Consider the following 27178-nt stretch of genomic DNA (forward strand, 5'->3'; position numbering starts at 1 on the left):
GGAGGAGGGTCACCTTGAACCGGAAGTCCTTGAATCGTTTCTTTAGATAAGAATCAACATGCCTGGCTGGGGCGGCTCAGTCGTTGAGTGTCAACCCACGGACCAGGTCACGGTTGTACTTCTGGTCAGGGCACATGTCCGAGCTGTGGCCTCCATCCCCAGGACGGGGCCTGCAGGAGGCTCCGGGGAACACAGACACACACCCCAGCACACGCACGCGCATGGACGGACGCGTGGGACGGTCTCCGGGTCCCAGGCTTCTCCTCTTGCTCCGTCTCCAGGCCTCAGTGACGGCGCTGCTCATCCCACAGGACCGTCTGGCCACGGGGACACGCGCCGCACCCACCCACCCAGCAGGCCTCCTGCGGGCAGGACTTCAAAACAGGCTCACAAAGCTGCACGAAACCACAAACAGCGGGCCAACACACCAAGCCAGCAGTTTATTTTAAAAGTTTTATTCTGCAGATTTAGAAATTTGAGACTTTTTTTAATAACCGCAAAAGAAATCCAGTCACACCTAATGGTTAACAGAATGTAGTGGTGTATTATCCAAACGGAAGTCGTGCTGATGTGCCGTAATAAATCGTCTATTAGTACAAAAATACACTTTAGGGCACAGCAGTGTATCACAAATTACAGGAGGGGTATTTTGCAAGAGTTTAATCAAACTAGAGAATTCTGAGTAACTGTATCTTTTAAATGCAACACTTAAAAATGTAACAACTCTGTGCATTTCTTTTTCTTTAAAAAAATGACCTTGTGTGTGTCATAAAAATGCTGCTTTATTGCTGCAGAGGTCAAAGTTCAAGGCTCAAGAGGTACAGGAGAGAATACAAAGGTAGCCTTAAGAAACTTGGTTTATGTATAAAAAAAGGGAAAGTTTATAAAAGTGAATGTACAAACCAAGAACAAAAGTGGTGTGCACGCGCTATGTACAAGCATCCTTAAAACATCAGAATTTCCGAATGCATAGCCAGAGAGAAAAAACAAAAATCAAGAAACAAAGCTACCGCTGCCCCGTGCCCCCAAAACCCCCAAATCACACCATCATTCCCTTCTGGGTGACCGTGCTCCTGGAACCACCAGCCACAGTCTGCTCAACCTGCTTCATGATTCAGCGTCCGGATGTGCACAGAAGCCATAGAGACCTAGCCTACACAGAGACGACCTAAGGATTAAGAACAGGAGGTAAGGCATTCCTGCTGGTTAGTGTGTCTGGTGACGTGGTTAATTCGAGATCCAGAGGCCCCGGCACAGGCACGTGCTTTGGTGCCCTTCCCCAAGAAGCATGTTTTCATGGACAGTCAGTCAGCGCCTTCGCTGGACCCCCCGCCCCAAGGCGATCAGTCCGCTGGCTGCCATTTGTTCAGTCCACCACACGGGTTCTATCCCGGGTGCATTTAGGTGTGCGTGTTACCCCATGCATAATAACATAACATGTGTGCGCCAGGCCAGGGCCACCGTCAAGTGGGAAACCGTGTACTTTGAAAAGAACAGAACTCAGATGCACCCCTTTCCTGGCTGGTATTTTAACGGAAATCAGTGTGTGAAGTGAAGCAGTGACCACAGGAAGTACAATCATCATTACGGAGCCAACGTCTGTGAACCCCTCGCCGAGGCCACGTTCTTCCGGCACAGCCCACAACTGGTGGTGTCTTCTGCCCGCGGCGCGGGAGGGCGCTCTCGAAGCATCAGTGCAGACAAAGCGCTTGGCGCTCCCCACGCAGCATCAACTCGGGGACGGGTAATACTTGAGAGAGGGGCTGTTTCGATGGAGGAGTCCAGCCCAGGCTCACGGGACGCAGCCAGGTCCTATTCCGGAATCAGAAGTGGTCGATCAGGACAGACACGCAGTTGGCTCCCACCAGGTAGTTGGGATCTCCAGGAAGACACTTGTTCTGCCAGGTCTTAGGGTCACCTGTGAGGGAAGCAAGCTCACGTCATCTGTAGTCACCAGCCATGACGCTTTGCAACCACAGGCCAACAGACATACATATGTTTACATACAATTTCCTTCTATGTCCTTATCATGCTGCATTTATACCCCAACTAGGCGATGACTTGAGTCAGTGGGGTGATCACACGGTAAGGCAGAGAAATGCTGACCCACTAGCTTATAACCTGAAACTATGATAATTAACACATTGTGGACGGATCACGAGAATTCTCGCTTCATATTACACAGTGTTTTACAAAGCATCATACTTTAAAAAGATATTAGCTTGTAGGAACATGTAATAAGTAACTTCAAAATGCAGTGGGTATTTAATTTTAAAGCATGCCTTTAATATTTATGTAAAACATTTACTTGTTCATTGGAAACTTACCTGGCCACTGGGTAAAGCTAGCAATAAAACTACTTTAATATAATACTGCATAATGTTCACCAGATTTACCAAAAATTCAGAGGCAAGACTATATGTTCTTATTTTTCTAGATCAGGATCAAGTAAAGTGACCTAAACCCCAAATACACCAAGTTCCAACTGGTAACTGACCAGTCGCCCAAGGACGTGAGAAACGTGAAAATACAATGGAAGCTTTGCAATTAGGACCGTAACACAAATCCACTTAAAAGCAGTGTGTGCAGCAGAAGTGACAAAGCCACAGCCAAGTGTGATCCCAGCGGAAGGTCTTCTGTCTTTCTAGTTCCTGTTACACATGCGTTAAGGATTGAAAAACTAAAGAACAGTGACCCAAAATAGAAATCATATAAAAGGAGTCAAATCATTTCAGAAGGTGCAAATGCCTGCATATGTAGGATAGCATCAATTCTCCCACTGCACCTTAAAAAAATTACTTATTTACGTATGTAAATATTTATGTACGTATTTATTTACTTTTTAGAGAGGAATGGGGGAGAGGGAGAGAAAGTGAGAGAGAGAGAGAGAGAGAGAGAGAGACATTGATTTGTTGTTCCACTTAGTCAAGCTTCAGTGGTGGATTCCTGCATGTGCCCTGACCAGGATCCAACCTGCAACCTCGGTGTCACCAGGACGACGCTCCAACCGAGCGGCCCGGCCAGGCCTCCCATCTTGAGAATTCTGACCGGAGACATCATTCCATTGCACGCCCAGAAACAGCCACCCTTTGGCCCATCCTCAGTGGCTAAAAGGCAGACACCGCTCCGCCTTCCCTGTTCCTTCAGTCAATGCAGCACAAAGGTTCGCTAACAGCCCGGAGCTCCCTCAGCCCAAGGTCAATCAACGACAGTCCCAAAGCCCCAAAGGACAGAGGAAGGAGCATACCCGACGAGGAGTCGGATGATTTTAGAGCAAAAGACCAACCGTCAGGAGTCATGGACGCACAGTGTGGCAGGCGCAGCTCCACCGGCTTCAGGAACTTGAGGCCATGGGGCCCACACATCACCAACGGGCTCAGCAGGGTCTCACCTGGAGGTGGGGAGAGGGGAGATGGCTGTCTTCCTCTGCACCCGGTTCTCCTCGCCTTCTAGTAATATTAATGATAAGCTAACGGCTTAGCTCTCTACAGCAGCACTAAGGAAAACGTGACGGAAGCCACACAGGGAGTTCTACATGTTCTAGCAGCGACTTTAACCCAGTGTATCCCCAAATCACGTCGACATGTCATCAATACACTAAACCTTGGAAACCCGTGTGTGTGGCACTTCCCGCACACTTTAACTCCAAGTAGCCACATTTCCAGGGATAATGGCTCCTGGCTCCTGCAGGCGGGCACAGGTTCTTTAGTGTAAGGTACATGCACACGTACTTCTTATACGTGACCTACATCCCGCGTTTTCAATGCCAGGGACTTGGTGTGGGGCTCATGCAGGGCCAGATGCTGGGAAGGGAGGGACAGCAATGTGTGCCCAGCAGGGAAGCGCCACTCAAAGGCTCTAGAGGAGCCATAGCACTGATCCTCACGGCACCCTGACAGATCCGGGAAGACAGGGAGAACGGCAGCACCCCGATTCCTTAAGGAGCCCCCAAACATGGACTGTAACGCCTGACAGGGTACTCCCTCCCTGCTGAGTGTTTGCTAGTGCTGGGCCCGGGGTGGGAGCCAGACCTGTCCCACGAGGCTTATGTTCTCCAAGCAGGTGACAGGCACAGAGCAAAGCCCGGCTAAGTGGGTGTTCCCTCCCCGTCTCTAGAGATGGAAGAGGGCATGACTCCAGGACAAACGTGGAGAAGCTGGCTAAGGCCGCCCAGCAGACAGGAGGAGGGACGCCCAATGGCCGGTCACGCAGGAAGTGAGCACGCCGAGTGGAAGCCCAGCCCCGGGCCTCGCCGCGGGACAACGCTGCGTGCCCGGGACACCAGCCGGGCACTCTCTGATGAAGCAGCAGCTCTGCTCGGCCAGTGGGGCAGGAGAGGGTCTGACAGTCCTCTCACCGGAGCTCCGGCCGCCGAGGTAGGGACACTGAGCAGAGAAAGTCGCCGTTACCTTTCTCCTTGTCGAGGGGCGGGAGGATGCTGTTGTCGCGGCAGACCTTGAAGTAGATCTCCTGCTCCACGCCCTCCGGGATGGCTCCCTGGGGGATGATGATGCTGACGCCCGTCTCGATGGAGCTCAGCACCCCGCCATTGCTGCTGAACACGCCCCGGGCCGTGGCCACCACGGTGTGGCCGTCCTCGTCATTGTCCTCCTCCACTGCCGACGGGCTGAGTTCAGAAACGCGCGTGAGTCCACTCCCGCCCTACGTGGGCTTTGCCCTGTTTCCCTTCCCCGCCACCAGGGAGTGCTCTACTGGACCAGCTAACGTTTTCAGTAGCCGATGTGACTGCCAGGGCTAACTGAGCAGGATCCCCCTGGAGAAATCCACTTCCTTTTTGAAGGCAACTCATCCCACGCGAGCCCTGAGCAGGGCTGGGGATCGAGCCTGCAACCGAGGTGCATGCCCTTGACTGGAATCGAACCCGGGACCCTTCAGTCCACGGGCTGATGCTCTATCCACTGAGCCAGACCAACCAGGGCCACCTTTGTTTCTTTTAACATCACTGCTGAGCGAACAGTGGCCGAGGAACATGGATGCCGCTGTTTCTGGGGTCGCAGGAAGCCATGGCTGGTAAGAGAATGGGCTGGATCTATGCTCCCCGCACCCCAGCTGTGCGACCTTGGCCACACAGTAATGTCACTCGACTCAGTCGCAGATAAAAGGGGGCTAAGGAAAAGGCCGACGGGCCACAGGAGACCATCAGCTTCATTATTTCTTGTGCCTCTTGCATGACAGCGTTCATGGCTACGTTTTGGTCGACAGTGCTCAGGCCCTAGCCGGTGTGGCTCAGTGGATAGAGCATCGGCCTGTGGACTGGAAGGGTCCCAGGTTTGAGTCTGGTCAAGGCCACGTGCCCAGGTTGCAGGCTTGATCCCCAGTGGGGGGCCTGCAGGAGGCAGCCAATCCATGATTCTCTCTCATCATTGATGTTTCTATCTCTCTCTCCCTGTTGCTTCCTCTCTGAAATTAATAGAATTATATTAAAAAACAAACAAAAACAAAAAACAGTACTTAGGTTCAAGTTTGAACTAAAACGATCATGTCAAGTCCCAAATCAGCTAAGCACCGTTGACTCCTGCCTGACAGATGACGAGGCCGGAGGAGGGCGCTCTTACCTCCCGGGAACGGCTCTGGGCCCGGCGCTGAGGCTGTTCACTTGGTACCGGGGCTTCTCCGCGTGGATGGAGAAGGTCTCCACTCCACTGTCAAACTCGGGAGGCTGGGCCTTCACCAGGGTCTTGGGAGAAGTCGGGACTTTTGAAGACACGTCAGGCTTGTGTGCAGTTTCACTCGGCAGAAGGTTGTGGCTGAATTTAGGGCTTTCAAACTTGCGCTCAAACGGCCGCGCGGCGCTGGTGTACGGCTTGGGGGTGAAGCGGTTGTAGGCTGGGGCGGCTGTTTTCTGAGGCTGCTCAGCGCCGTTCACGGGCGTTTTATCTGGGAAACTTTTCTGGGGGTAGAAGGTAGACTGAGCGGGGTCCTCGCGGCTCATCGTTCTGAAAGTGACTGGCTTGTTCTGAGATGGAGGTGGTTCTGGTTTGGACACTAAGGAATTCTGAAAATCCAATGACACCGAATTACCTGGAAAAAAATACACAACTATTTTTAAAACTTTAAAACAATGTATTTTATTGATTTCAGAGAGGAAGGAAGAGGGAGAGAGAGATAGAAGCATCAATGATGAGGGAGAATCATGGATCAGCTGCCTCCTGCAAGCCCCACACTGGGGATCGAGCCCGCAACCCAGGTGTGTACCCTGACCGGGAATCGAGCCGTGACCTCCTGGGTTCATAGGGCGACGCTCAACCACTGAGCCACACCGGCCAGGGCTATGTAATATTTCTTACATGAAAAACGATGTGCTTAGAAGCGAGAATTTAATTTTATGAGAATTACTCTATTACAGTGGTGCTGCCAACTTCTGGATGTCCTACCTTCCCCGTGGGCTCCCTTAGCGTGGGCGTGGAGCGAAGAGCTGGAGCTGGGCTGGGGAGGCTGGGAGTACTGGGCGGGCAGCGGGGGTGGGGGTGGCGTGGGCTGGACTGAGTCATAGCGTCTGTCGCCGAAGGCATCAGCGTCAGCAGACTTGCCCCTGTGAAGAAACGAAGACAATGCCAACACCTGAAAATGGACTCACACAGACAAAACACGTTCTCCTTCTCCAAGCATCGCTAAGCTGTTTTTTATCTAGAAATTTCACAATGTGCTCTTATGAGTATAGTAGCTCCTCTAGCAAAATAGGCAAACAGATCCCACCGTTCACCAGCACAAGGAATGCAGAGACACACAGGCACTGCAGGGAAACACCCAGGCGATGGCAACCAGAGGCAAAGGGAATTCTGGGTACACTTGGACTATCTCACTCCGCTGTTTACAATTTTAAAATGTCTTGCAAATGTTTTAAAAAATATTCACAGGCCACAATCTTCCTTAGGCTCACTTCTAATTTCGTGTCTGAGATCCAAGGCCACTCCGGGGCGCCCAGGAACGGCGCACGCATGGAGCCAGCCCCTCCTTCCGCGAGGACTGGGCAGTGAATGCTTTTGGCTTTGGGCCACAGGTCTCAGGGACAGCTACGCAAACTCCGCCTGCGAGGGCAGAGACACCAGGTACACCAGCGAGCGTGGCCGCTCCCGTGGCCCGAGGGAACCGTCATCGTTCACTTGAAACCTGGCCCTGGATCTCCCGGGTCCATCTTTTGTTAACAGCTGGAGCAGCAGATCCTGCCCCATGCAGCTCACTGGTCAGAGTGCGCGGCGCACGCTTATTTCCTCAGGCTGCCATGGCTCACCTGGGACACAGAAATGCACACACAAGAGACCCTGCAAACAGACCCCTCGCCGGCACGCCGCCACCTACACCTTCCCAGAGCCGGCGGCACTGGCGTTATGTGCACCCACAACACGGACACGTCGAGTGACTCTCACAGACTCCCGTGGGATCGTTAGCTTTGAAACTGTGCCGCTAGCTGGCTTTCCACATTGACACGAGTGTTGGAAGATGGCGTTCGAATCTGCGAGTGCACATAACGCCAAGGACGGGGGAGGCACACCTGATGGAACAGCCTCACGGGGACGCCAGTCTTACCACTTGACGCTCCTTCTCAAGTAGTCATAGCTAGGGTAAGAGCCAAGAAATCTAGGGGAGGGCCAAGCAAGCGCAATGGAAAAACGAAAGAAAATGGTCAATCGAACTCAGCAACTCGCAGCAAAGGGAACTCAAACGTCATTAAAAATGTCCACCAAGGCGCCTCCTTCCGGGCGCCAGCCTTCCCCTCCCCTTCCCCGACCCGGCACGCTACCATTGGCTTCCTCACTCCCACGGCCCTCCCTTCGCCTCCGTAACGTGTTCCCTAAGCCCATTTCCTCCAGGAATTACTTCTTCTACCTCCGTGATTGTACCAGATAAAGGTTCTCTTACAAAAAAAGTTGAGCGTCAACCTAGGAACCAGGAGGTTCGATTCCCAGTCAGGGCACCTGCCCGAGTTGCGGGCTCGATCCCCAGTAGAGGGCGTGCAGGAGGCAGTCGATCCATGATTCTCTCTTCATGATTTCTCTCTCTCTCTCTCTCCCCCTCTCCCTTCCTCTCTGAAACTCTTATGGTCCAGTCATCCTTTCTGACCTTTGATGTTAACACCTCTCCTAATGCAAAAGCTGTCTGCATCTGTTCTGAGAGTTTACGAACCAAGGCAAACGCAGTGCCTCCAGCTGGAAGGCACGCCCGGGCTGACCCGCTGGAGGCTGCTGAGAGCATGTCCCTCACACTCAACCATCGCCTTCAAGATGCACGGAGCTTCCTGATGGCTCCGCTACACAATTGAGCCTTTATGTGGCATCTCACTCTCAAAAGGTAAGTCTCGGGCTAAATGACTTACTTCGCAGCATAACTAGAAAGGCCTGGCGGGTGCTGGGGGTGAGCCGGCTTGGCCGGCTCTGGGAGGTGGCCTGCGGGAATGTGTGCGGAAGGCTTGTTCTCGAAACTCCTCCGGTCGAAGTAGGAGAGCTGTTTCCGGTAGTACTCTTCATCCTCCTCGGGGTCGTAGTGGTTTGACCGGACAATATCTTCCGGGGGCTTCGGCTGAGGCTTTTGCGGTTCTGGGATCCTGACAACGAACAGCAAACGGGACAACCTTGTAGGTGGTGATGTCACCCGGACACTGGGGCCTGGAAGTGGCTGACCGCGACCCTTCGGTGACTGCTGAGCAGCCCCAGTCAACATGGATGTTTTACCTCCCACGTCGTCACACACGAGGCTCAAAAGGCACCGCTTCCGGCCCACGGGTTCAATACCATCTATTAAGCTTGACAATGACCTGGTTAGAGGCCTCACAGCAGTTAAAAGCAGTTATTTGGAGAAAAGGAAATGGAACCAACCCAGTGGAGAACTCTCAGAGTACACAGGCCAATGTCAGCAACAAGCAGTGACTGGGAGAGGCTTAAAGGCTTTAAAAGATGTGTAAAATTTTAATCCAGCACCAAGCAATGGTCCTCAGACAAGGAAACAGCTCTGTAAAGTGCACAGTGCTCGGGGGCACAGGAAGCAGATGGGGAAGAAGGTAAGTTTTTATTTCTTTATTATTTTTTTAAAATATATTTTATGGATTTTTTACAGAGAGGAAGGGAGAGGGAGAGAGAGTTAGAAACATCGATGTGAGAGAAACATCGATCAGCTGCCTCCTGCACACCCCCTACTGGGGATGTGCCCGCAACCAAGGTACATGCCCTTGACTGGAGTCGAACCCGGGACCCTTGAGTCCACAGGCCGACGCTCTATCCACTGAGCCAAACCAGTCAGGGCAGAAGGTAAGTTTTTAGGCAAATTAATGCACCGCGGCTCACACTCTGCTCAGTGCGTTTGGAAACTCGGCATCAAAATGAAAAACTTAAGCAGGGCTAAGCCTCCGTTCTTATTTTTCGTAACACAGCTCATCTGCTAACTATTCTGCTAAGGAGACCCCACATAGTTCATACGTTCGTGAAGAGCACCCAACATTATTAAAGTAGAGGAGAATGTATACGACAGACAGGTCCTCTAGTACAAGCCCAGCTGTGAGCACGTTGAACACAGCCGTCAGGCAGAGGCCGTGTGCAGATCCAGCCTGTCCCGCAGCAGCACCAGGAGGTCCGGTGAGGGCCCGCTGGCCAGGTTTCTCTCGAGGCTGCGCCAGGACCTGAGCTCCCCCGCGCAGCCCCGGGGCCTCCCACTGCACTGCACACTCACTACCGACCGCTATTCTAGCCAATGTGCAGCCACACTGCCGACGTCAGGGCTTTAAACCTCTTACTTCAATCATTGGCTAGAAAAATGCATTTTCAACATGTTTCCTGCTAGAGAGGTATAATGAACATCTTTACTTTCTGTCCGGGGCCACCGTTTTAGTTAGAAAGGGTGCAGTCCACTCAAGGACAGACAGACGGCCTCCCTCCCTCCCTCCCTTTCTCCCTCACACTAAGGCTGGCTCACTGCCCCAGGGGGCCCAGTGCCGGGCCCGCTCCACTCCCACCCCAGCACGTGCACCCACCTGTACAGGGTCTTGTCGTGCTCACTGAACTGACTCTGAAGAGTGGCTTTCGGTCCGACGACGGGAGCCCCTGGTGGTTTAGGCGCTGCCTCTGGAGGCTGCAAAAGCAAGACAGACACGCCCGGAACAGATCACGACAAAGCAGGCTGCAAAGGGGGGTGGGCGGGGGGGAGAGACAGTCCCGTCTTTACCTTGAAGCCGGTGTGGTTCTCATCCTTCTTGTTCTCCAAGGACGCAGACCTCTTGTTCTCAAACATCTTCACCCTGGTGAGCACGGACTGGGGCTTCATGGCTGGGTCCTCCTCCTCGGCGGGAGCTGGGGGTGCAGGCAGGGGCTTGGCGCTGGGCGGCGGCACATCCGGCTTGTGCTGAGAGGCAGGCACGAGAGGAGGGACGAGCGCAGCACCGTGGAGCGGCTCGTAGCGGCCTGCCTTGGAGGGAAAGCCCTGCGCGGGGACTTGCTCGTAGCCCCGTGGGTACTGCTCGTAACACTGCTTGGGCTCAGGGGCCTGGGGGCCCACGGGGGGCGGCGCCTCGGGCCTGTACCTGCCGTGCACCTCATACCCGGGAGCCGGGGGCTCCTCGTGCCGCAGGGTGGAGGTCCTGGGCGGCTGGTCATAGCGGGCTCTGCCTTCATAGGGCAGAGGGGCCGGCTCCTCGAACCGCGGGAAGTAGCCCCGCTCCGAGGGCTCTTCGGGGTGCTGCCGGGGGTCCAGGTCCCGGGGGTGCTGGCTGTCCGAGGGCCGCGGCTGGTAGGGCTGCTTGTCCTCGTAGTAGGCCCAGTGCTCCTCGTAGGCAGGGATGCGCTCCTCACAGCGCAGGCGGTGGTCCACGTGCCGCGAGAACTGGTCTGCGTAGCCCGAGGCGTCGTATCGGTACGTGGGCTGCTCCAGGTCCCTGCTGGCTGGCTTCTCCACGTACGGGGCATGGGGCTCGTAGCTCGGTTTGGGGTCCCTGTCGGGCCTCAGCGCGGGGTGCCCCCCTGCCGGCTGCTTCACCACGTGATTCTGCCGGATCACGTCCTCGGGGTAGGGGTCCTTTCGGTACACCTGCACACAAGAGCCGGGGTGAGTGCACAGGCTTGTCTCTCCTCCTCACCGACTGTAACACAACTACGGCTTCCTGCAGCTCCATAAGCGGGTGCCCCACTGGTTGTGACCAGGGCGGAGAGATTAGTGGAGAAGCCAGTTCCCGCGAGAGCTCAACATGTGCAGTGCAGGGGGCTCTACGTGCCCCCCTGAGCTCTTGAACAAACGCTGCGCTAATTATTCCATTTAGCAGGAAGTTAATCAGCGCCCCGAACCATTCATTCCCCTTGATTGGACACTGAAAATAAAAATCACAAAGAAAATGTGCACACACCATGATTTATAAGACAGAAAAATGTCTAGGAGGGGTCTCCATTATATAGTAAGGAGTTCTGGAAGACACGGAAAACCCCAAAATAAGATTAAAAAAAATATAAAGCAAAAAACCGCAATGACAAGGCCTATTCCGCAATGACCCATGGGCACCGGAAGCCATGCACACCACAGACGGAACGCTGCTGCTGCTGCTGCCGCCGGAAGCGCTCTGGGTGGCCCGGGGAAAAAGCCAAGGGACCGGGAGAGGAGCGAGGCGTGGGCACCACGGCCCGGGTACCTGTGGTGGGTCTACATGCGACGGCAGTGCGGCTCCATGGTCCCTGAGCGGGGAGTGGGCGGCCTCGGCCCTGGGTGCTGGCAAAGAGTCAGCTGGTGGGGAGTGAGAGGCGGGAGGGGTGGGCGCCTCCATTCTGACATGAGTGAACTTGACGCTGTGATTGACAGCAGAGGTGGGTGGTGCTGGGTTTGTTTCGGGCGAAAGGTAAGGGCGTGGAGATGAGGCGTCTGCTTTCTGCGAAGGGTGTGAAATACTTTAATAGGGCTTCTGGTCACTGCTAACCTCCTACCTCCATGGCCGTGGCTGGAAGACATACAACTGCTAACGTGCAAAATAACAAAGCCATGACGCTAGGTCCTATGCTAAAAGGAAACTCAGCATACTGCTATGTGAGACGAGCACACACAGTTAGAATTAAGTCCTTGGTATTCTCAACTCGAAGTTAAAAATTAATCTGGAAAAATGACAGAATGTATATATATTTTAAAATATATATTTCTATTGATCTCAGAGAGGAAGGGAGAGGGAGAGAGAGATAAACATCAATGATGAGAGAGAATCATGGATCGGCTGCCTCCTGCACGCCACCTACTGGGGATAGAGCCCGCAACCTGGGCATGTGCCCTGACTGGGAATCGAACCGTGACCTCCTGGTTCACAGGTTGATGCTCAAACCCTGAGCCACGCCGGCTGGGACAGAATGTATTCTTTAACACAACCACCATCCTCACATCCAACAATGCACCCTATCTGCGCACCGTAGAATGCGTGCCGCTTACCTGTTGAGAGGCTGTTTTAAATCCCGGGGAGTCTATTCTATGGACGGGCTGTGGCTGCGCTTGTGGTGAGTAAGGAGGAAATGTCTGGTTTTCGTGATGCATCCCGGAGGAATCCTCTCTTACGGGCTCAGAGGACCGGGTAATGGCGGACTCCGGGGGGGTCCCCACCTCATCATTAAGAGTCTCATCTAGTTCTTGATCAGTGTAGGCCCCGCCTTCTGTGTCTGTGTCTTCATAGTCAGAAGTGTGTCTACTGTCCGTGCTATACATTGAGTACTCACTACCTGGGGCTGACAGGTAGGACAGGCGATCGTCATGCAAGTCAAGGTCATCACTGGTAGCACCATCCGCCTGGGTCAAATGAAAGTAAATTACAAGTTTTATTCAGTATCCTGTGAGGGAGGCCTTTCGTTCACCAGGGAGGCTGAAAGGGATCGGCTTTGAAGAAATCACACCGAGTTCTCGACACTTCCGCTGTGGACAGGTCAGGAAGCCTGCACACGCGCACATGCAGACACACAGCACCTGGGAGACCCGAGGGCTCGGATGAAGGGAATGTCGCTGGCCAATGAGGACGGAGCTGGCCTCTGGGGCCCAGCCCGGAAGACAAGGAAGGGATGCTGGCACCTCTCGGGTTCCTGAGCCCAGCCAGTCACTAGCGTGTCAGCCCAAAGCAAGGTGGAGGGGGAGGGTGCTGCCACACCACGCTCACAGCAGGCACACGCCGACAGGACAGCACGTGAGGACAGCCATGAAAATAAACTGAGGGGAGGAAGAGCTTAAGCCTCTTTCATTATTTTTTATTATGTCTATTGATCTCAGAGAGGAACGGAGAGGGAGGAATAGAAATGACAGAAAGGAGAATCATGGATCAGCTGCCTCCTGCACGCCCCCTACTGGGGATCGAGCCCACAACTCAGGGCATGTGCCCTGACCGGGAATTGAACCGTGACCTCCTGGTTCATAGGCTGACGCTCAACCACTGGGCCACACTGGCCGGGCAGAGCTTAAGCTCCTATACAACACCAGGGAAAAGCATCAATCACTAAGGACGGGCTGCCCCCTAAACGTTTTCCTGTTATGGCTCAAAGAGGAGCACCCAGCGGATGGCACGGGAGGAACACAGCTGGACTCCCTTTAACAAGTAACCAAGCGTCGAGGGCGCTGTCGTCTGAGAGGATGAGCCGTGCCTGAGGGAAGGCGGTGAGAGCGGCACCGACAGGCTGCCACTGGACAAGACCTCCCCCGGGACTGACTCAACGGAACAGTCCGTAACGGTCTTTCCTGCCTGGACAGGTGCGCAGTTAGCACGAGCGCCGAAGGGTATGGAACCCAGACGTCAGACAATCTTTTGTCCACGCCCAGGACCAACGTGAGGCGGAGCCACCTGAAGGCTCTCCCCGCGGCCGCACGTGCTGAGAAGAGCCGGGCCCTGCATGCCTTCTCGTGGGAAGACGAGGGTGCTGGGCCTCCTGGAGGCTCAGGAAGGAGGAGTCATGTCCCGGCAGGGTCTGCCCCCCCCGAACCTCCGTGGCCTCCTCACTCTCTATGCTGCTGAAGAAGAGCAGTCTCCCTGCCCTCTGCTGTGACCTTGACCCTGCAGGGCTGAGGACTGCACCCCAGCACCGGCCGGGAGAGCGGGAAGGCCTGGGGAAGGGCAGCTGGGACTCACGATCACCTCGCTGCCGCCCCGCTGCCAGGCAGGAAGCGCACAGTGAGCCCGACGCGGGGCCGCGGGGACCCGAGAGGACAGACGCCGGCTCCGCCTCAGGATGACCTTGTCGGTGAGGAGGGGACAAGACTGCGTGGGGCGCGCACAGCTCTGCACCGCAGTCAGCGCCGCAGCGGGCGCAGGGGAGGCCGTGCGAAGGGAGTGCGGTGAGGATCGTCCAGGTAAATGCACTTGGACGGAAAAGGGAAGGGGTGGGATAAATCGAGCTTGATCTAAACTGTAACCACTCTCTGACTTACTGAATGCAGCAATCCATCCTGATAACCAATAGCCTGCTTTCCTCACCTACGAAGTTGGGGGAGTTAGACCTTTACTCTGAAATCCAAGCAAAGACAGGAAACGAAGAGGAAGGACAGAAAAGAAGGGGAGATCTGAGGGTTTAACCCCTCAGGTAGGTAGACAGTGCAGTGCGCTCTGCATTGCCAAGCTAATCTCATCCGAGAACCACCAGTGCGATCAGCCGTCTGGCCGACAGAGGGCGCTAACGGCGTGCTGTGCCAGAGCAGCAGGCAGAGGAGGTGAGTGAGGCGGTGGCTGCCAGCTGGTGGCTGTTCTCCCCCGTCCTGTGGCTCAGGGGTCCCAGCTGCGTGTCAGGTCTTCAGAGTGACAGGGCTCACCGAGAGCCTGGCCCGAGCGGTGCTGAGGGGGAGGGTCCTGACAGGCTCTCCGCATCGGGCAGTGGGAGCAGCAGCACCGCCCCCCACGGGAGCGTGTTAGCCTCTGCACTACGGGCTGGGTGTCCTGGGTGGGGGCCGGGCCCGGAGCATGCAGCATGCACGGCCGAGCATCTGCATCACAGCCAGGAGGGGGAGGGGCCATGCAGGGGCAGACACAACACAGCCCAAGCCAATGGAGAATATGGAGAACAAAATAAAAAAACAGACGTTCACAACCTCCCCTAGCAACCAGAACGGATGATTCAGGTGGCACTCATCTGAAGGTGAAAGACACTGAAATCAAAAAGTTCTCTGAACTGTCCACTTAGAGCAAACGTTAGCTCTCCCAACAGACCTCTCCCGTGAAAGATGGCCACACCAGCAAGAGTGACGGCAGAAACGGGTGCTTTAAAGCCTGCCATTGGGATGTGGATAAATCAGACCTTAAAGCCAAAAAGCAAGTCTCACTTTGAGGGACACTCCCGGGTGTGTTGTGAGAATGTGAACAGGTGCTGAGTGAGGGAAGACAAACCCCTGGGCATGGATTGGGCAGCGCACCTGTCAGTCCAGCAGGCCCTGGAGACGGTGCCCTCCCTGCGGGGCAACGGGTAGCAGGGGGCCCGCCCTGGGCCTCAGACGGACCTCTGTCCTCACAGCGAGTCCTGAATGTCCTGTGCTGAGGGCAGCGTTTGGGGGACGCTCTTGTCACCCACCCGGCTCCCTGCTTTTTCACAGGAGGAAACTGAAGCCAGGTTCAAAGTCATTCCCCAGCGAGACAGGGACAGAGACAGGATCCAGCCCTGCCCCGTTAGTTATCATTTAAGAGGTCTTTTGAGGAAACACCGTTGAAGTGTAAGTCAATAGTTGAGAGAATTCCGGAATATCTTTCCACCAAAAGCAACTCGCATAACCCCCCCACACAAACGGTAAAAACCAGACCCATCGGAAAACAACGGAACTCGAAGGCATCCCCGATTGGCTCCGTCGTTTGGAAAGCAGGCTAGAAGGTGAAACAACAGGAGACGTCTTACCTTTCCCTCCGAGACCCACACCAGCTGGTTCTGCTGCTGCTGGATGGCTTCCTTCAGCGCGCCGTACCAGCCGTCATTCATCGAATTCAAGTTGATTGTGGCTGAAAATAAATGGATGACATCAGTTCACAGCTAGGCCACTGCCCGCGGTCGGAGTCACTGGACCTGCCAGCCCCACACGTCATCGCTGAGCCATTTGAAAGATGGGGCTTGAGGACCCAGACCCTTGCCCCAGGGTCGTCCTCTTTCCCCTCGGCGCCTGCACTGCCCTGGGCACCTTACAGGCCAAGGTGACACAGGTTCTAGTGCGGACGACACGGCGTTTGGCCCACACGCTGCTGCCCACTCGGGCTGAAAGAGGCCTTACGACACTCACTGGTGAAAAGGTGGTGGTTATTTTTTCGCAGTTTGTGAGACCGCTCGTATAACTTCCTGGCACTTTTCCGAGATTCTGGGCACAACCGCATCCTCATCGTTTTCACGCCTTGCTTAGAATCGGGGTTAAGGAAGACCACGATCGGGTACCACTGGGCGTAGTTCAGGCGATCGACTGCATTTGGTGTGACGTCTAATAAAGCATGTTTGTCCTGGAAACACACACAAAAAGGAGTGAGGAACAAGACGGGGAATTGGAATCAGCACAGAAGAAGGCGCCGCCTAGACTCTCCAATCGGGATGGACGTTGCATGTGCTCCGATGTCTCAGGAGCACGTTACCAGGAAACTGTCATTAGAAATTAACTCAATACCATTTCTAGCCCAATCTAACAACAAATGAACAGCTTCAAGCAGCTCACTTTCAAGCTGGCCCCAATACTCGCAAGCTGACGACACTGCCTGTGTTCGGTTAGATTAGCAATTTTCAACCTTTCTTCATCTCATAGCTAAGTAGCTCATGAACTAAGTACTGAATTCTGTGGCACACCGAAAAATACACTGTAATTTTCTGCTGTTGTGACCAAAAAAAAGGTATAATTCTGATTCACTCACTCCGGATGGTTATTGTTGGGCTGGTCATTTATATTTGACAATCTCAGGGGAAAAGATCAGTACCCTGACTAAATAATCAGGAACTGCATGTTTTAAGAATCCTTGCGGCACACCAGCTGAAAATCACAGCGTTAGTGATTACACGTATGACAACTTAAAGCTCCTGACATGGTCTGCAGAGTAGAAGCAGACTCCCTGGCATAAGGATGGCAGTTAAACGAGAGCCGTGCTAGTGCAATGTGAACAGTCCACTGATGTATCTCACTGTTGTTGTGGCAATCAAACACAGTGCAGTACAGTTTGTTCAGAACATCCTCTCTAGATGCACGTAACGCTATTCCCGTCAACGTGACCCTTACCACGCCTTCCACATGGTGCACCGGCAGTAACTGTAGAAAAGCGACTTTGTGCTTTCAGATGAACCAAACTGCATACCACTCAGAACCACCACACGCGCAGCTGAGCATGAAGCAGGCCCTGCGAGCTCACCTGGTCTATTATCTGCTTTATCGTGTGGAGGCGGATGATGCCGGAGCTACGCTGGTCAGTCCCCGCATCTCGAGGCTCGCTTTCTGCTCATGGAGTCAGGACAAGACAAAACGTCAAGTTGCCGCCGGTTAGATAAGAACTCCGCAGCCACCGGCCTTGCAGACACGCCGGGCACTGGGGCCCGGAGCTGGGTGTCCTGTGCCACGGCCTCCATCCACCACGTGCCAGAAGCACCCCCACCTCCCTCGCTCCCATTATGACAACAAAAATGGCTCCGGATGGCCAATGGGGAGGATCTGCCCTGAATGGGAACCATGAGGCTGGGCTGAGGAGAGGCCTCCTTGCCTCAGGTGCGAGGTTTAATGGGGCGCCCCCAAACCTCTGTATGTTGCAATACTGGGACACAGTAGGTTCAAAACGACAAAACTCATACTCCACAACAAACAACACACCAACGTCTCAGAGAGAATCAGGAAGTGGAACGTGAGCGAAAATTAAGATTGTCACTTGCCCAAGAGAAATTGTCACATATGGCAATTCTCTCAGTTTAGCCTGGCCGTTGTGGCTCAGTGGTTGAGTGTCAACCTATGAATCAGGAGGTCATGGTTCGATCCCCAGTCAGGGCACCTGCCCAGGTTGTGGGCTCGATCCCCAGTGGGACGTGCAGGAGACAGTCGATCAGTGATTCTTTCTCATCACTGATGTTTCTCTCTCTCTCTCTCCCTTCCTCTCTGAAATCAGTAAAAATGTATTTTGAAAAAAACAAAAGCAAATTGTTGCTTCTCTTAGGTCAGTGGTCGGCAAACTCATTAGTCAACAGAGCCAAATATCAACAGTACAACGATTGAAATTTCTTTTGAGAGCCAAATTTTTTAAACTTAAACTTCTTCTAACGCCGCTTCTTCAAAATAGACTCGCCCAGGCCGTGGTATTTTGTGGAAGAGCCACACTCAAGGGGCCAAAGAGCCGCATGTGGCTCGCGAGCCGCAGTTTGCCGACCACTGTCTTAGGTGAAGGGACCAGCCCAGCCCTTGGAGGGGCACCGAGTGACGAACACCTCAGCCCCCCCACCCCCCGGCAGTGCGGAGGCGACCTACTTGCAATCTGGTAAACATCCGGTTCCTCTCTCGCCAGCTTCTCTCTGGCCACGTCCGCGATTGGTCCAAAGATGGTGACCGGCCGCAGGAATCCGGCTGCGGAGAAATCCAGGAAGAGCGGCACAGTTTATACCCGTCTTCTGTAAGCACGTGGACACTAAGGGGACAGGCCAGAGTGCGGAGGAGAAACTACCTTCCCGGAGGACCACTCTCTCGTAGGCTGGGAACTTGGTCTGCACCGGCTGGGCCGACAAGTCCTCCCGGCTTTTGCGGAGATTCCTCTTGGAGCTGCGAAGGCCCCGGAACCTCCAGAAGTCAGCGCGGTCCCCGCCCGCCGTCTTAGGAAGCGTGTACTGCACACTGGCCAACTGCTCAGCCCTGCGCGAGAGGAGACACCAGTCACTAAAATCACGGGGGTTGTACCACTGGGTCCATCAGACACGATGAGGACAATGAAGATGAATCTTCACGTTGCCGGCATCCGCCAGGGGACTGACCTCGGTCCTCGTTGCTCACTTGGTAGAGAAGCAGCCGAACAGTCTTACCTGTTCTTATTGGGGATGATGCCTCGCTCCACCTCCTTGTGATTTTTGCCAATTCGAATAGCGAGCCAGGAGCCCAGTTTCCCGTTGTACAAGGTGTCCACGACCCGGAACACCTCTCCTTTGTTAAAACTGAGTCCATACGGAGATTCCTTCTCGTATTCAAAGTGGGTTCTGATATAGAAAGAATCTCCCACATCTGACTCTACGATGCGGCGGTAAACTAAAAAGAATCAAGACAGAAACACCATCAATGGCGAGCGGGAAAAGAAATGAAGCTGATGAAATTCACGATGCTGATAATACTAACAACAAATACAATAGTGTCAACAGACGCTGACCCTGACCGTGACGGGCACTTGGCCACGTACACGTCACCATTCCCTCACGAGATGGAAACACCAGCACCTCCACTTTGCAGGCGAGGTGCGGGGAGGAGGGTGTGGGTGCTCTGGCACTAGTGGGTGGGGGCCAGGGATGCTCCCTAATGCCCTACATGGCACAGAACAGCCCCCACCGCAAAGAAGGCCTGAGCCCACACGTCGGGTGCCGAGGCTGGGAGCCCTGTCCTACATGGACAGAGAGAGCCAGGCATTCCGGGGCGTGGACCCTAACGAACACCAGAGCACTGCCTAGCTCAGTGGTCGGCAAACTCATTAGTCAACAGAGCCAAACATCAACAGCACGATGACTGAAATTTCTTTTGAGAGCCGAAACCGACCTCTGCGCATGGGCCACGAAGTTTCAATCTCACTGTACGTGCGTGCCCGCACACGGTATTTTGTAGAAGAGCCACACTCAAGGGGCCAAAGAGCCGCATGTGGCTCGCGAGCCACGGTTGGCTGACCACTGGCCTAGACAACGTCGGCCCCGAATTCAGAAGCTGCCCTTGGCGCTTCTGCCGCTAACACACAAACGGGATTTTCCTGAGCCTGCCCTGGGCTGGCCGGCATCCTCCCTAAGCTAGAACGCCCTAAGGCTGGTTGGCCCTATCACGGCGCTGTGAGATGAACCCATTCCTTCACCCCCGACTCTGAGCGCCTCAGTTAAAAGGAAATGAGCTCCTCTCTCAGCCCTCCGCTGCCCACAGCCTGCGTCCCGTTCCCGCCTCCCGCCGGCGCTCACCGTCCTTCTTCTGCTGCGCCAGGATGGTCACCTCCTCCCCGCGGGGCAGGTCGAGCAGGAAGAGCACGGCTTCCTCTCGGATGATGTTGGTGAAGTCGACGTTGTTGACCTGTCAAAAGGCCATTCACAAGTCACGCGTGGCCGTACTTAAGGGTCACAAAACACTTATCTACACAGGAAGCAACTACTCTCGCTTTCCTAACTTAGAAAGATCACATCTGTCAGATGGAAACATTTACTTTGGAGAAAGAATTTAAAACAAGCATAAAACCAAGTAAAGTGAGTGAAGGTGTACATTCATTTAAAGAACAGTCATGCCCTGGCCGGTGTGGCTCAGTGGATAGAGCATCAGCCAGCAGAGTAAAGGGTCCCAGGTTCGATTCCGGGCAAGGGCACATGCCTGGGTCACGGGTTCGATCCCCTGTGTGGGGCATGCAAGAGGCAGCCAATCAATGATTCTCTCTCATCATTAATGTTTCCATCTCTCTCCCTCTCCCTTCCTCTCTGAAATCAATAAAAATATATTTATAAAATAAGTAAATTGCAGTCCCCGTGCATCCTGACTTTAAAGACTATTCAGTGCAAAATCGAACCACTTTAGACCAAAGACTACTTCTAATTCTAAATATCTATTATTACTGAAAAATCTCTGGCTTTAAAATTTTAAATTATAAGTTCTGTAAATGTGCAAAGAGCCCTATTTTACTAGACTCTGCAAAAGAAATAAGCAGGAAACGAGATGGAAAAGAAACAACGGATGCGCTGAGGCATCGCTGTGAGAACATCTGTAGGGCTGGTGTACGCTCAGCGGCTGCCAGGCAACAGTTACTTGCATCAGCCGCTCCTAAGGACCCACAGGGCCTCGTCCAGATGTCAGTGTGACTGTGCTTTGGGTGACCAAAAACAGCAGCATGCACTACTGGTACAATCCCAACAGAGAGACACTTGTAAGAGAGAGTTTTAAAAGGGTGTACTCCCTAGCACGGTGGCCAGTAACGTGGGGACATGGTTACTGTCTCTCCCTTTTTAAACACCCACGCTCCCAAGTTCAGAAGAGTCACTGAGGAAGGCAGGAAAGGAGCATCCAAGATCAGAGGACAGAGGGCAGTGCTGCGGAGCCCAAGGGAGGGGTTCACCAAGGGTAACGAGAGCTCCGAGCACAGCGAGGACTTCAAGGAGAGCGCAGGCTGACGACGCCACGTGGCCTGATGGCTTATGAACGTCAGAGGCGCAGTGGGGACGGAGGAAGCCAGACTACTCACCTCCACGGCAGCACAGACTGAAAGGGAAGCCGAGAGAAATGCGACAGAGGAGGGCTGACGAGCAGGGGGGGAAGAGAGGAACATGGCCCACGGGACTGCGGGTCGGAGTGAGTCAGGACATGGGAGGAGGGGGCCTACAGGCAGGGAGCCGCCAGGACCGAGGGGCACTGACGGCCGGAGGGTGAGACTAGAGCACGTGCGAACGCACACTCGGGAGACAGGCCTGCTGATGACAAGGGCGCACCAGCGGGAGCGTGGGTGTTTAAAAAGGGAGAGACAGTAACCATGTCCCCAAGAGCAGCACCCGATGCTGGCCACCGCTGCGTTGTGGCTCACGGCAGAGCCTTGGCGCCTGGCCTGCAGTTGAACTAACAAGGTGCCCGTTACAGGGATCTCGGACTTGCTCTGTCTTGCGGTTCTACGAACACCAAGGATGAAAACGAGACCAGAGCACCACACTTTGTAGCCACACGGCGCAGCCCTCGACCAGAGCAAACGCAGGCACCGGTGACAGGCCCGGCACAGCCGGACCTCATGGATTCCTGGTCTGCATGTTTAGGCGGCTCAAGAGACTGTGGCGAAGGTTATTCTGTGTCGTATGGTGGGTCTGCCATGTTGACGTCTCTCCCCGAGCTCTACGTGCTTCAACCCCACATGCCTGAGTGCGTGGACGTACCCTGAGAATTTGATCGCCCTCTTCCAAGCCTTCTTTGGCCGCAGGGCTATCTTCCAGAACACCAGCGACAAATATTCCAACATCATTGCCACCAGCCAGTCGCAAACCCACGCTATCTCCTTTTCTGAATTTTACCAATTTCATGCTGGGCCTGTTGAAACAAATATCTCGTTTGAAACGGTGAAGAGAGGATTGAGAAGTTACAGCAAACTGCTACCAGGAAACCATATCCAGAATGAAATAAAGGACCATCATGTCTGAAATGTGGCCCACACCACACCAGTGCGGGAGGACAGCCTTCGGTCAGTCTCAGTGCCGCGTCGCATCACGTCACCTCAGAGGCAGCAGGAAACTAACACCATCAGCAAGAAGGCGGGAACCTGGTTATAAAATATACATCTCAATCCCACCCACTGAGGAATATACAGCGATAGAAGGCGTAGGATACAAAAAACTTAGAGACGCTAATCCAGAGCAGGTTCTCAACCAGGGGTGCGTCTGGAACCATTTCTGGTTGGCACACCTGGGGGAGGACTGGGGAACCATTTCTGGTTGGCACACCTGGGGGAGGACTGGGGAACCATTTCTGGTTGGCACACCTGGGGGAGGACTGGGGAACCATTTCTGGTTGGCACACCTGGGGGAGGACTGGGGAACCATTTCTGGTTGGCACACCTGGGGGAGGACTGGGGAACCATTTCTGGTTGGCACACCTGGGGGAGGACTGGGGAACCATTTCTGGTTGGCACACCTGGGGGAGGACTGGGGAACCATTTCTGGTTGGCACACCTGGGGGAGGACTGGGGAAGGAGGGATGTGTACTGTCAGCTAGTGGCCAGTGATGCTACTAAACAGGCCACTAAGAAACAGAGATTTGGCCTGAAGGTCAATAATGCTGAAATGGAGAAACACTGATTAAAAAAAAAAGGCTAGGGCATTACAAAGTTTGTCAAAAATCTGGTGTCTAAATGAGGAACAATTTTTTAATTCATAACCTAAAAACTAGGTGGGAGACAATGACGAGAAAAAAGTACACATCCAGAAAGTTCCTTTGTTGTTCTCTAATCTCTGGTTCTATCATATAAATGATTTTTAAACACAATCACAGCATTAATGGTATGCGGTGTTTGTAAATATACGCCATATGGCCGGAAAGTGACCTCTCATGTTCAATGGCACTTAGTAACGGACAGAGAGGACAGCACAAGTCAAAGCCGCATTACCGAAGGATGCCGTCTTCATGCGTGGAATTGGGCAGGACACCATCAGACGGGCTGACAGGTAAATCCACATCGGGCTGTCCAACCTGAGCATACACAGGCTTTGGTTCTAAAAGAGAGAACATTTAAATGGTGCAGAAATCACTTATTAAAAAATAGAATAATAATGTAAGAAACCAGTCTGCAAAACATGTAAGTTCAGGGAACCTGGTAAGGCACATGTACTACATGTGAAGAGTGTGGGTTGGTAATAAACTCTAACGTCTCTGTACAGGCACGGTGTGGCACGATCGCCAGTGCCTTCCACAGGACCAGCTGGGAGGGCCCGAGACATCCAGGCTAAGGAAGCGCCACCGAAGACGAAGGATGTAGGAGAGCCCACATTTCTGCTATGGCCATCCAAGCAGCCTCCGTCTTCCCTGCGGGAAAGCTGTGTTTACGTTATCCACGTTCCCACAACAAACCAGCAGAGCCGAAGATCTGAGAAAAGGAGCTCCGAGACAGCTGAACCGCAACCTCCAGGCCTTTCAAGCAAGCAGGTCGCAAAACCTTGCAGATTCCTATGTCTGATCGCACCCACAGCTCTACAGGGCACTCTTACTAGTGTTTATGAAAACACTTCCATAAGCAGGTAACTTAAACTTTCTCCTTCAGCCAATCTAATGGTTCTTTTCAGGGAACCGCTGGAGAGCAGCCTTCCTCACTGTGAGTAGCTGTTAACCATGAGGACTTCCTATCCAGAAAAACCATCCATGCATGCCTACTGATCCATGCCAACCCTCCACCATAGAGAAAATGCTGGAAGTTACATACAGACAGATTCAGCGCAGGAAGCAGTAGCTGTAACAGTAACAACACCACCACCACCACCAGCCGCACCTCTGAGTCCCCCGGAACCCCACAGACCTGCAGCCTGAGGGCATGTCCGCCGGCCGCGGGGCCGAGCCTCACCTGGAAGAGCGGCCGCTGCCTTCTCGTTTCTCTCCGCAGCGACCTCATCCGCTGCCTTCGGGGCACGATCGTCCGCGGGCTTCACGGGGGGCGGGACAGTCCCAGGTTTGGACGCTCTCTCCTCCTCTCTGCTCCGGTGACTACACAAGGATCAAACGACAAGTCACGAGAGAGAAGAAGGCTGCGGACGCCATGTGTAAGAACAACTTTAAAGAACGAAGACAGGGCTTCCTCTCACAGCTCTCAAACTGTTATAAAAAGCCAGCAGCTGCCCGGCCGGCGTGGCTCCGTGGTTGAGCGCGGACCTATAAACCAGGAGGTCATGGTTCGATTCCCAGTCAGGGCACGTGCCCGGGTTGCGGGCTCCATCCCCAGTAGGGGGCGTGCAGGAGGCAGCCGATGAAAATACTGTATTATGATTATAGTACAATTATTACGTAATACAATTATTATGATTTCAATAACATTTCAGATGGGACTCACATAATTCCATTACATTTTCCCTAATATGTGAAAAATCAATGCTCTCTTTAGTGCCTTTCTGTTATGTACCGAGAGATGGAGGCGTTATTCAATAACACACGCAGACCTAGAGCTGTGCTGTTTAACGCATCCTAGACCTCCCGTTAAAACTGTGTTTTCACACAGGCCCCGAGGGAGCTGTGAAACAAGACTGACGAAAACACAGAGCGAACCGAGCAGCGAACAACAAGTCCGAGGAAAATCAGTGTGACCCTCCTCTCTACCCATGTATTGTTTTTAGCTTAAACACACAACTGTTGTAACGTCCTAGACCAGGGATTGGCTAACTTTTTCTGCTGTGGGCCACGCAGCCTCTGTTGCATCCTCTTAACTCTGTCATTGCAGAATGGGTGGTAATAAAGCTTTATTTGTAACACCGAGCAGCAGGCTGGCTTTGGTCGCAGGCTGCACTTTGGAACCCGTGTTCTGTACAACAGTCTCATGGAGGACCCCTACTACGGTTACCTTCCCTGAGCAGTGGATTACGGAAGCTTGCCGGCCTCCGCAAAGTGCAGCTGTGGGCCAACTGTCTTTATAAATAAAGTTTTATTGGAACACAGCCAGGCATATTCATTTACATATTATCTGCGGTTCCTTCAGTGATACAAAGACAACTGAGTAGTGACAATCACATGCCTAATATATTTTACTATTTGGCCCTTTAAGGAGAAGTTTGACCTCTGATTTTCTAGATAAGAAATACCTAAATTGATTAAGAAAAACAGACAATCTTGAATAGTCAAAAGAAAACCTACCTTCTGGATTTATCTGTAGGTAATGCTAGAAACACAGACCTCGCCCACATAACCATTCTATTTTGGACAAGAGTGTGATTACCGCCTGGCTGGTGGGGCTCAGTGGTTGAGTGGTGAGTTATGAACCAGGTCACAGTTCAATTCCACGTCAGGGCACAGGCCCGGGCTGCAGGCTTGATCCCCAGTAGGGGGCATGCAGGAGGCAGCCGACCCACGATTCTCTCTCAACACTCATGTTTCTCGCTCTCTCTCTCTCTCCCCCTTCCTCTCTGAAGTCAATAAAAATATATATATTTAAAAAACTGATTACCTGCCACTGCTGGGCTGCTGTGGCGAATGTCTGGAATGGTCAGAAGGCTCTGACCGCTGGTCAGGAGATCGCGACCGGCTGTGGCGGGGAGCCCTGTCATGTGACCGACCAGAATGATCCGATGCCAGCGAGTGAATTTCTGAAATGTCTGTTAAATAAAAGGGGGCCATTTAATTTCCCATGAAATGAGCTCGGTGAAATATAAGAAACTCCAATGATAATGGAGATAAGCACTAAACCTAATTTCACGTAAAATGGTTGCTTTAAGCAGTGACTTCAGCGGCCACTGATGAGCATGGTGTGCTGTCCACAGGAAAACATATATAGAGTGACAGCATGCATGGGCCTGGAAGGCATCACGCTAAGTGGAAGTCAGACAAGGACAAATACTGCATGGCCTCACTTGCATGTGGACGCTTAAAAACAAAAACAGCCAACCCCACCGTCACTGTGGCAATCACTTCAGCATGCATGCAAATCAAATCATCAGCGTAGACCTTAAGCTTACACACTGATGCATGTTAATTACTTCTCTGTGAAACGGGGGAATAAAATGAACCATGCATCTACATCTGTAATTCTTAGATTCTGAAGGTGGCTGGCTTGTAGGAAATTATTTCGCTCCAACACGTCGAGTGTCCCTAGCACTTTAAGAACCGGGTCACGCAAAGGGAGCCCGGATAAGGTCCGCCCTCACCGTCCCTCTCCGAGGCGTTGGCAGAGTGGATGCTGTCCGAGAGGTCGGGCACGTTCAGCAGCGTGGCCCGCTCGTCTCTCTGCACCACCATCTTCAGCTTGCCCTTAGACCTCTCTATCAGCGTCTTCGCATCCGTCAGGGACATGTTTTCCGTCACGGTTCCATTGATCTGCAACAGAAAAGCAGCTGTGGGTGGGAAGCAAATGGCACAGACACCAACAGGAACTCACGGCCACTAGGAACAGGAATAGCTACACTGCTCCCTGGCTCGCTGTACAACCCAAAACATTCTTCACCCTTCGCTGTATGACCAAGCCCTCCTCCTTCCCGGAATAATAAAACCTTTACTACACGGTTACTCTGACAGAAAACCCAAACTAGCATGCCCTGGCCCCTCTCCCAACGCAGCCACTTCCTATTACTTACACAGCAAAAGAACAGAACAAACATCTCAATAATGTCCAAAGCAGTTGTCAGAACCACTTGTGGTATAGAAAGGAACATAGCTTCCTACACTGTGGCTCTCTAGTGAGCGATATAAACTCAGAGCGATGCATTCTCTCAGGATGACTCTGCCTAACGAAGGGCATCGGTGTGGACATACAAAAAAGACAGTGGCAAAGTAGCCAGCCCCCCAAACCCTGACCTTCAATTCTTTTGGGAAAATTGCTTCAAACGTGGGCAGAAGCCATGTGGTCCCACCAGAACTCGCTTTCTGTTTC

General features: G+C 53.2%; 1 protein-coding gene across 8 annotated transcripts in view; it reads right to left on the minus strand.

Annotated features, from left to right (window-relative positions):
- Positions 1 to 413: 413 nt before the first annotated feature.
- TJP1 (tight junction protein 1) overlaps positions 414 to 27178 on the minus strand; it is a gene marked incomplete at its 5' end in the record, with an annotated part of 106526 nt that continues 79761 nt past the window's right edge. For 2 of the 8 annotated variants that reach the window (XM_080651619.1, XM_080651624.1), the window contains 22 exons: positions 414 to 1918; positions 3248 to 3391; positions 4410 to 4627; positions 5577 to 6042; positions 6396 to 6553; positions 8336 to 8563; positions 9983 to 10080; positions 10174 to 11031; positions 11624 to 11857; positions 12403 to 12753; positions 15822 to 15922; positions 16198 to 16408; positions 17300 to 17382; positions 18397 to 18492; positions 18590 to 18774; positions 18942 to 19161; positions 20064 to 20172; positions 22002 to 22152; positions 23225 to 23330; positions 24173 to 24312; positions 25760 to 25907; positions 26457 to 26625. In XM_080651619.1, the coding sequence (XP_080507745.1) occupies positions 1824 to 1918; positions 3248 to 3391; positions 4410 to 4627; positions 5577 to 6042; positions 6396 to 6553; positions 8336 to 8563; positions 9983 to 10080; positions 10174 to 11031; positions 11624 to 11857; positions 12403 to 12753; positions 15822 to 15922; positions 16198 to 16408; positions 17300 to 17382; positions 18397 to 18492; positions 18590 to 18774; positions 18942 to 19161; positions 20064 to 20172; positions 22002 to 22152; positions 23225 to 23330; positions 24173 to 24312; positions 25760 to 25907; positions 26457 to 26625 (4569 nt within the window). In that variant the 3' untranslated portion in view covers positions 414 to 1823. The remainder of the gene's footprint in view (positions 1919 to 3247; positions 3392 to 4409; positions 4628 to 5576; positions 6043 to 6395; positions 6554 to 8335; positions 8564 to 9982; positions 10081 to 10173; positions 11032 to 11623; positions 11858 to 12402; positions 12754 to 15821; positions 15923 to 16197; positions 16409 to 17299; positions 17383 to 18396; positions 18493 to 18589; positions 18775 to 18941; positions 19162 to 20063; positions 20173 to 22001; positions 22153 to 23224; positions 23331 to 24172; positions 24313 to 25759; positions 25908 to 26456; positions 26626 to 27178) is intronic. The other 6 variants (XM_080651621.1, XM_080651620.1, XM_080651623.1 and 3 more) reach the window with 6 other exon arrangements.

This window comes from Plecotus auritus (assembly GCF_963455305.1).
Source record: "Plecotus auritus genome assembly, chromosome: 15".
NCBI lineage: Eukaryota > Metazoa > Chordata > Mammalia > Chiroptera > Vespertilionidae > Plecotus > Plecotus auritus.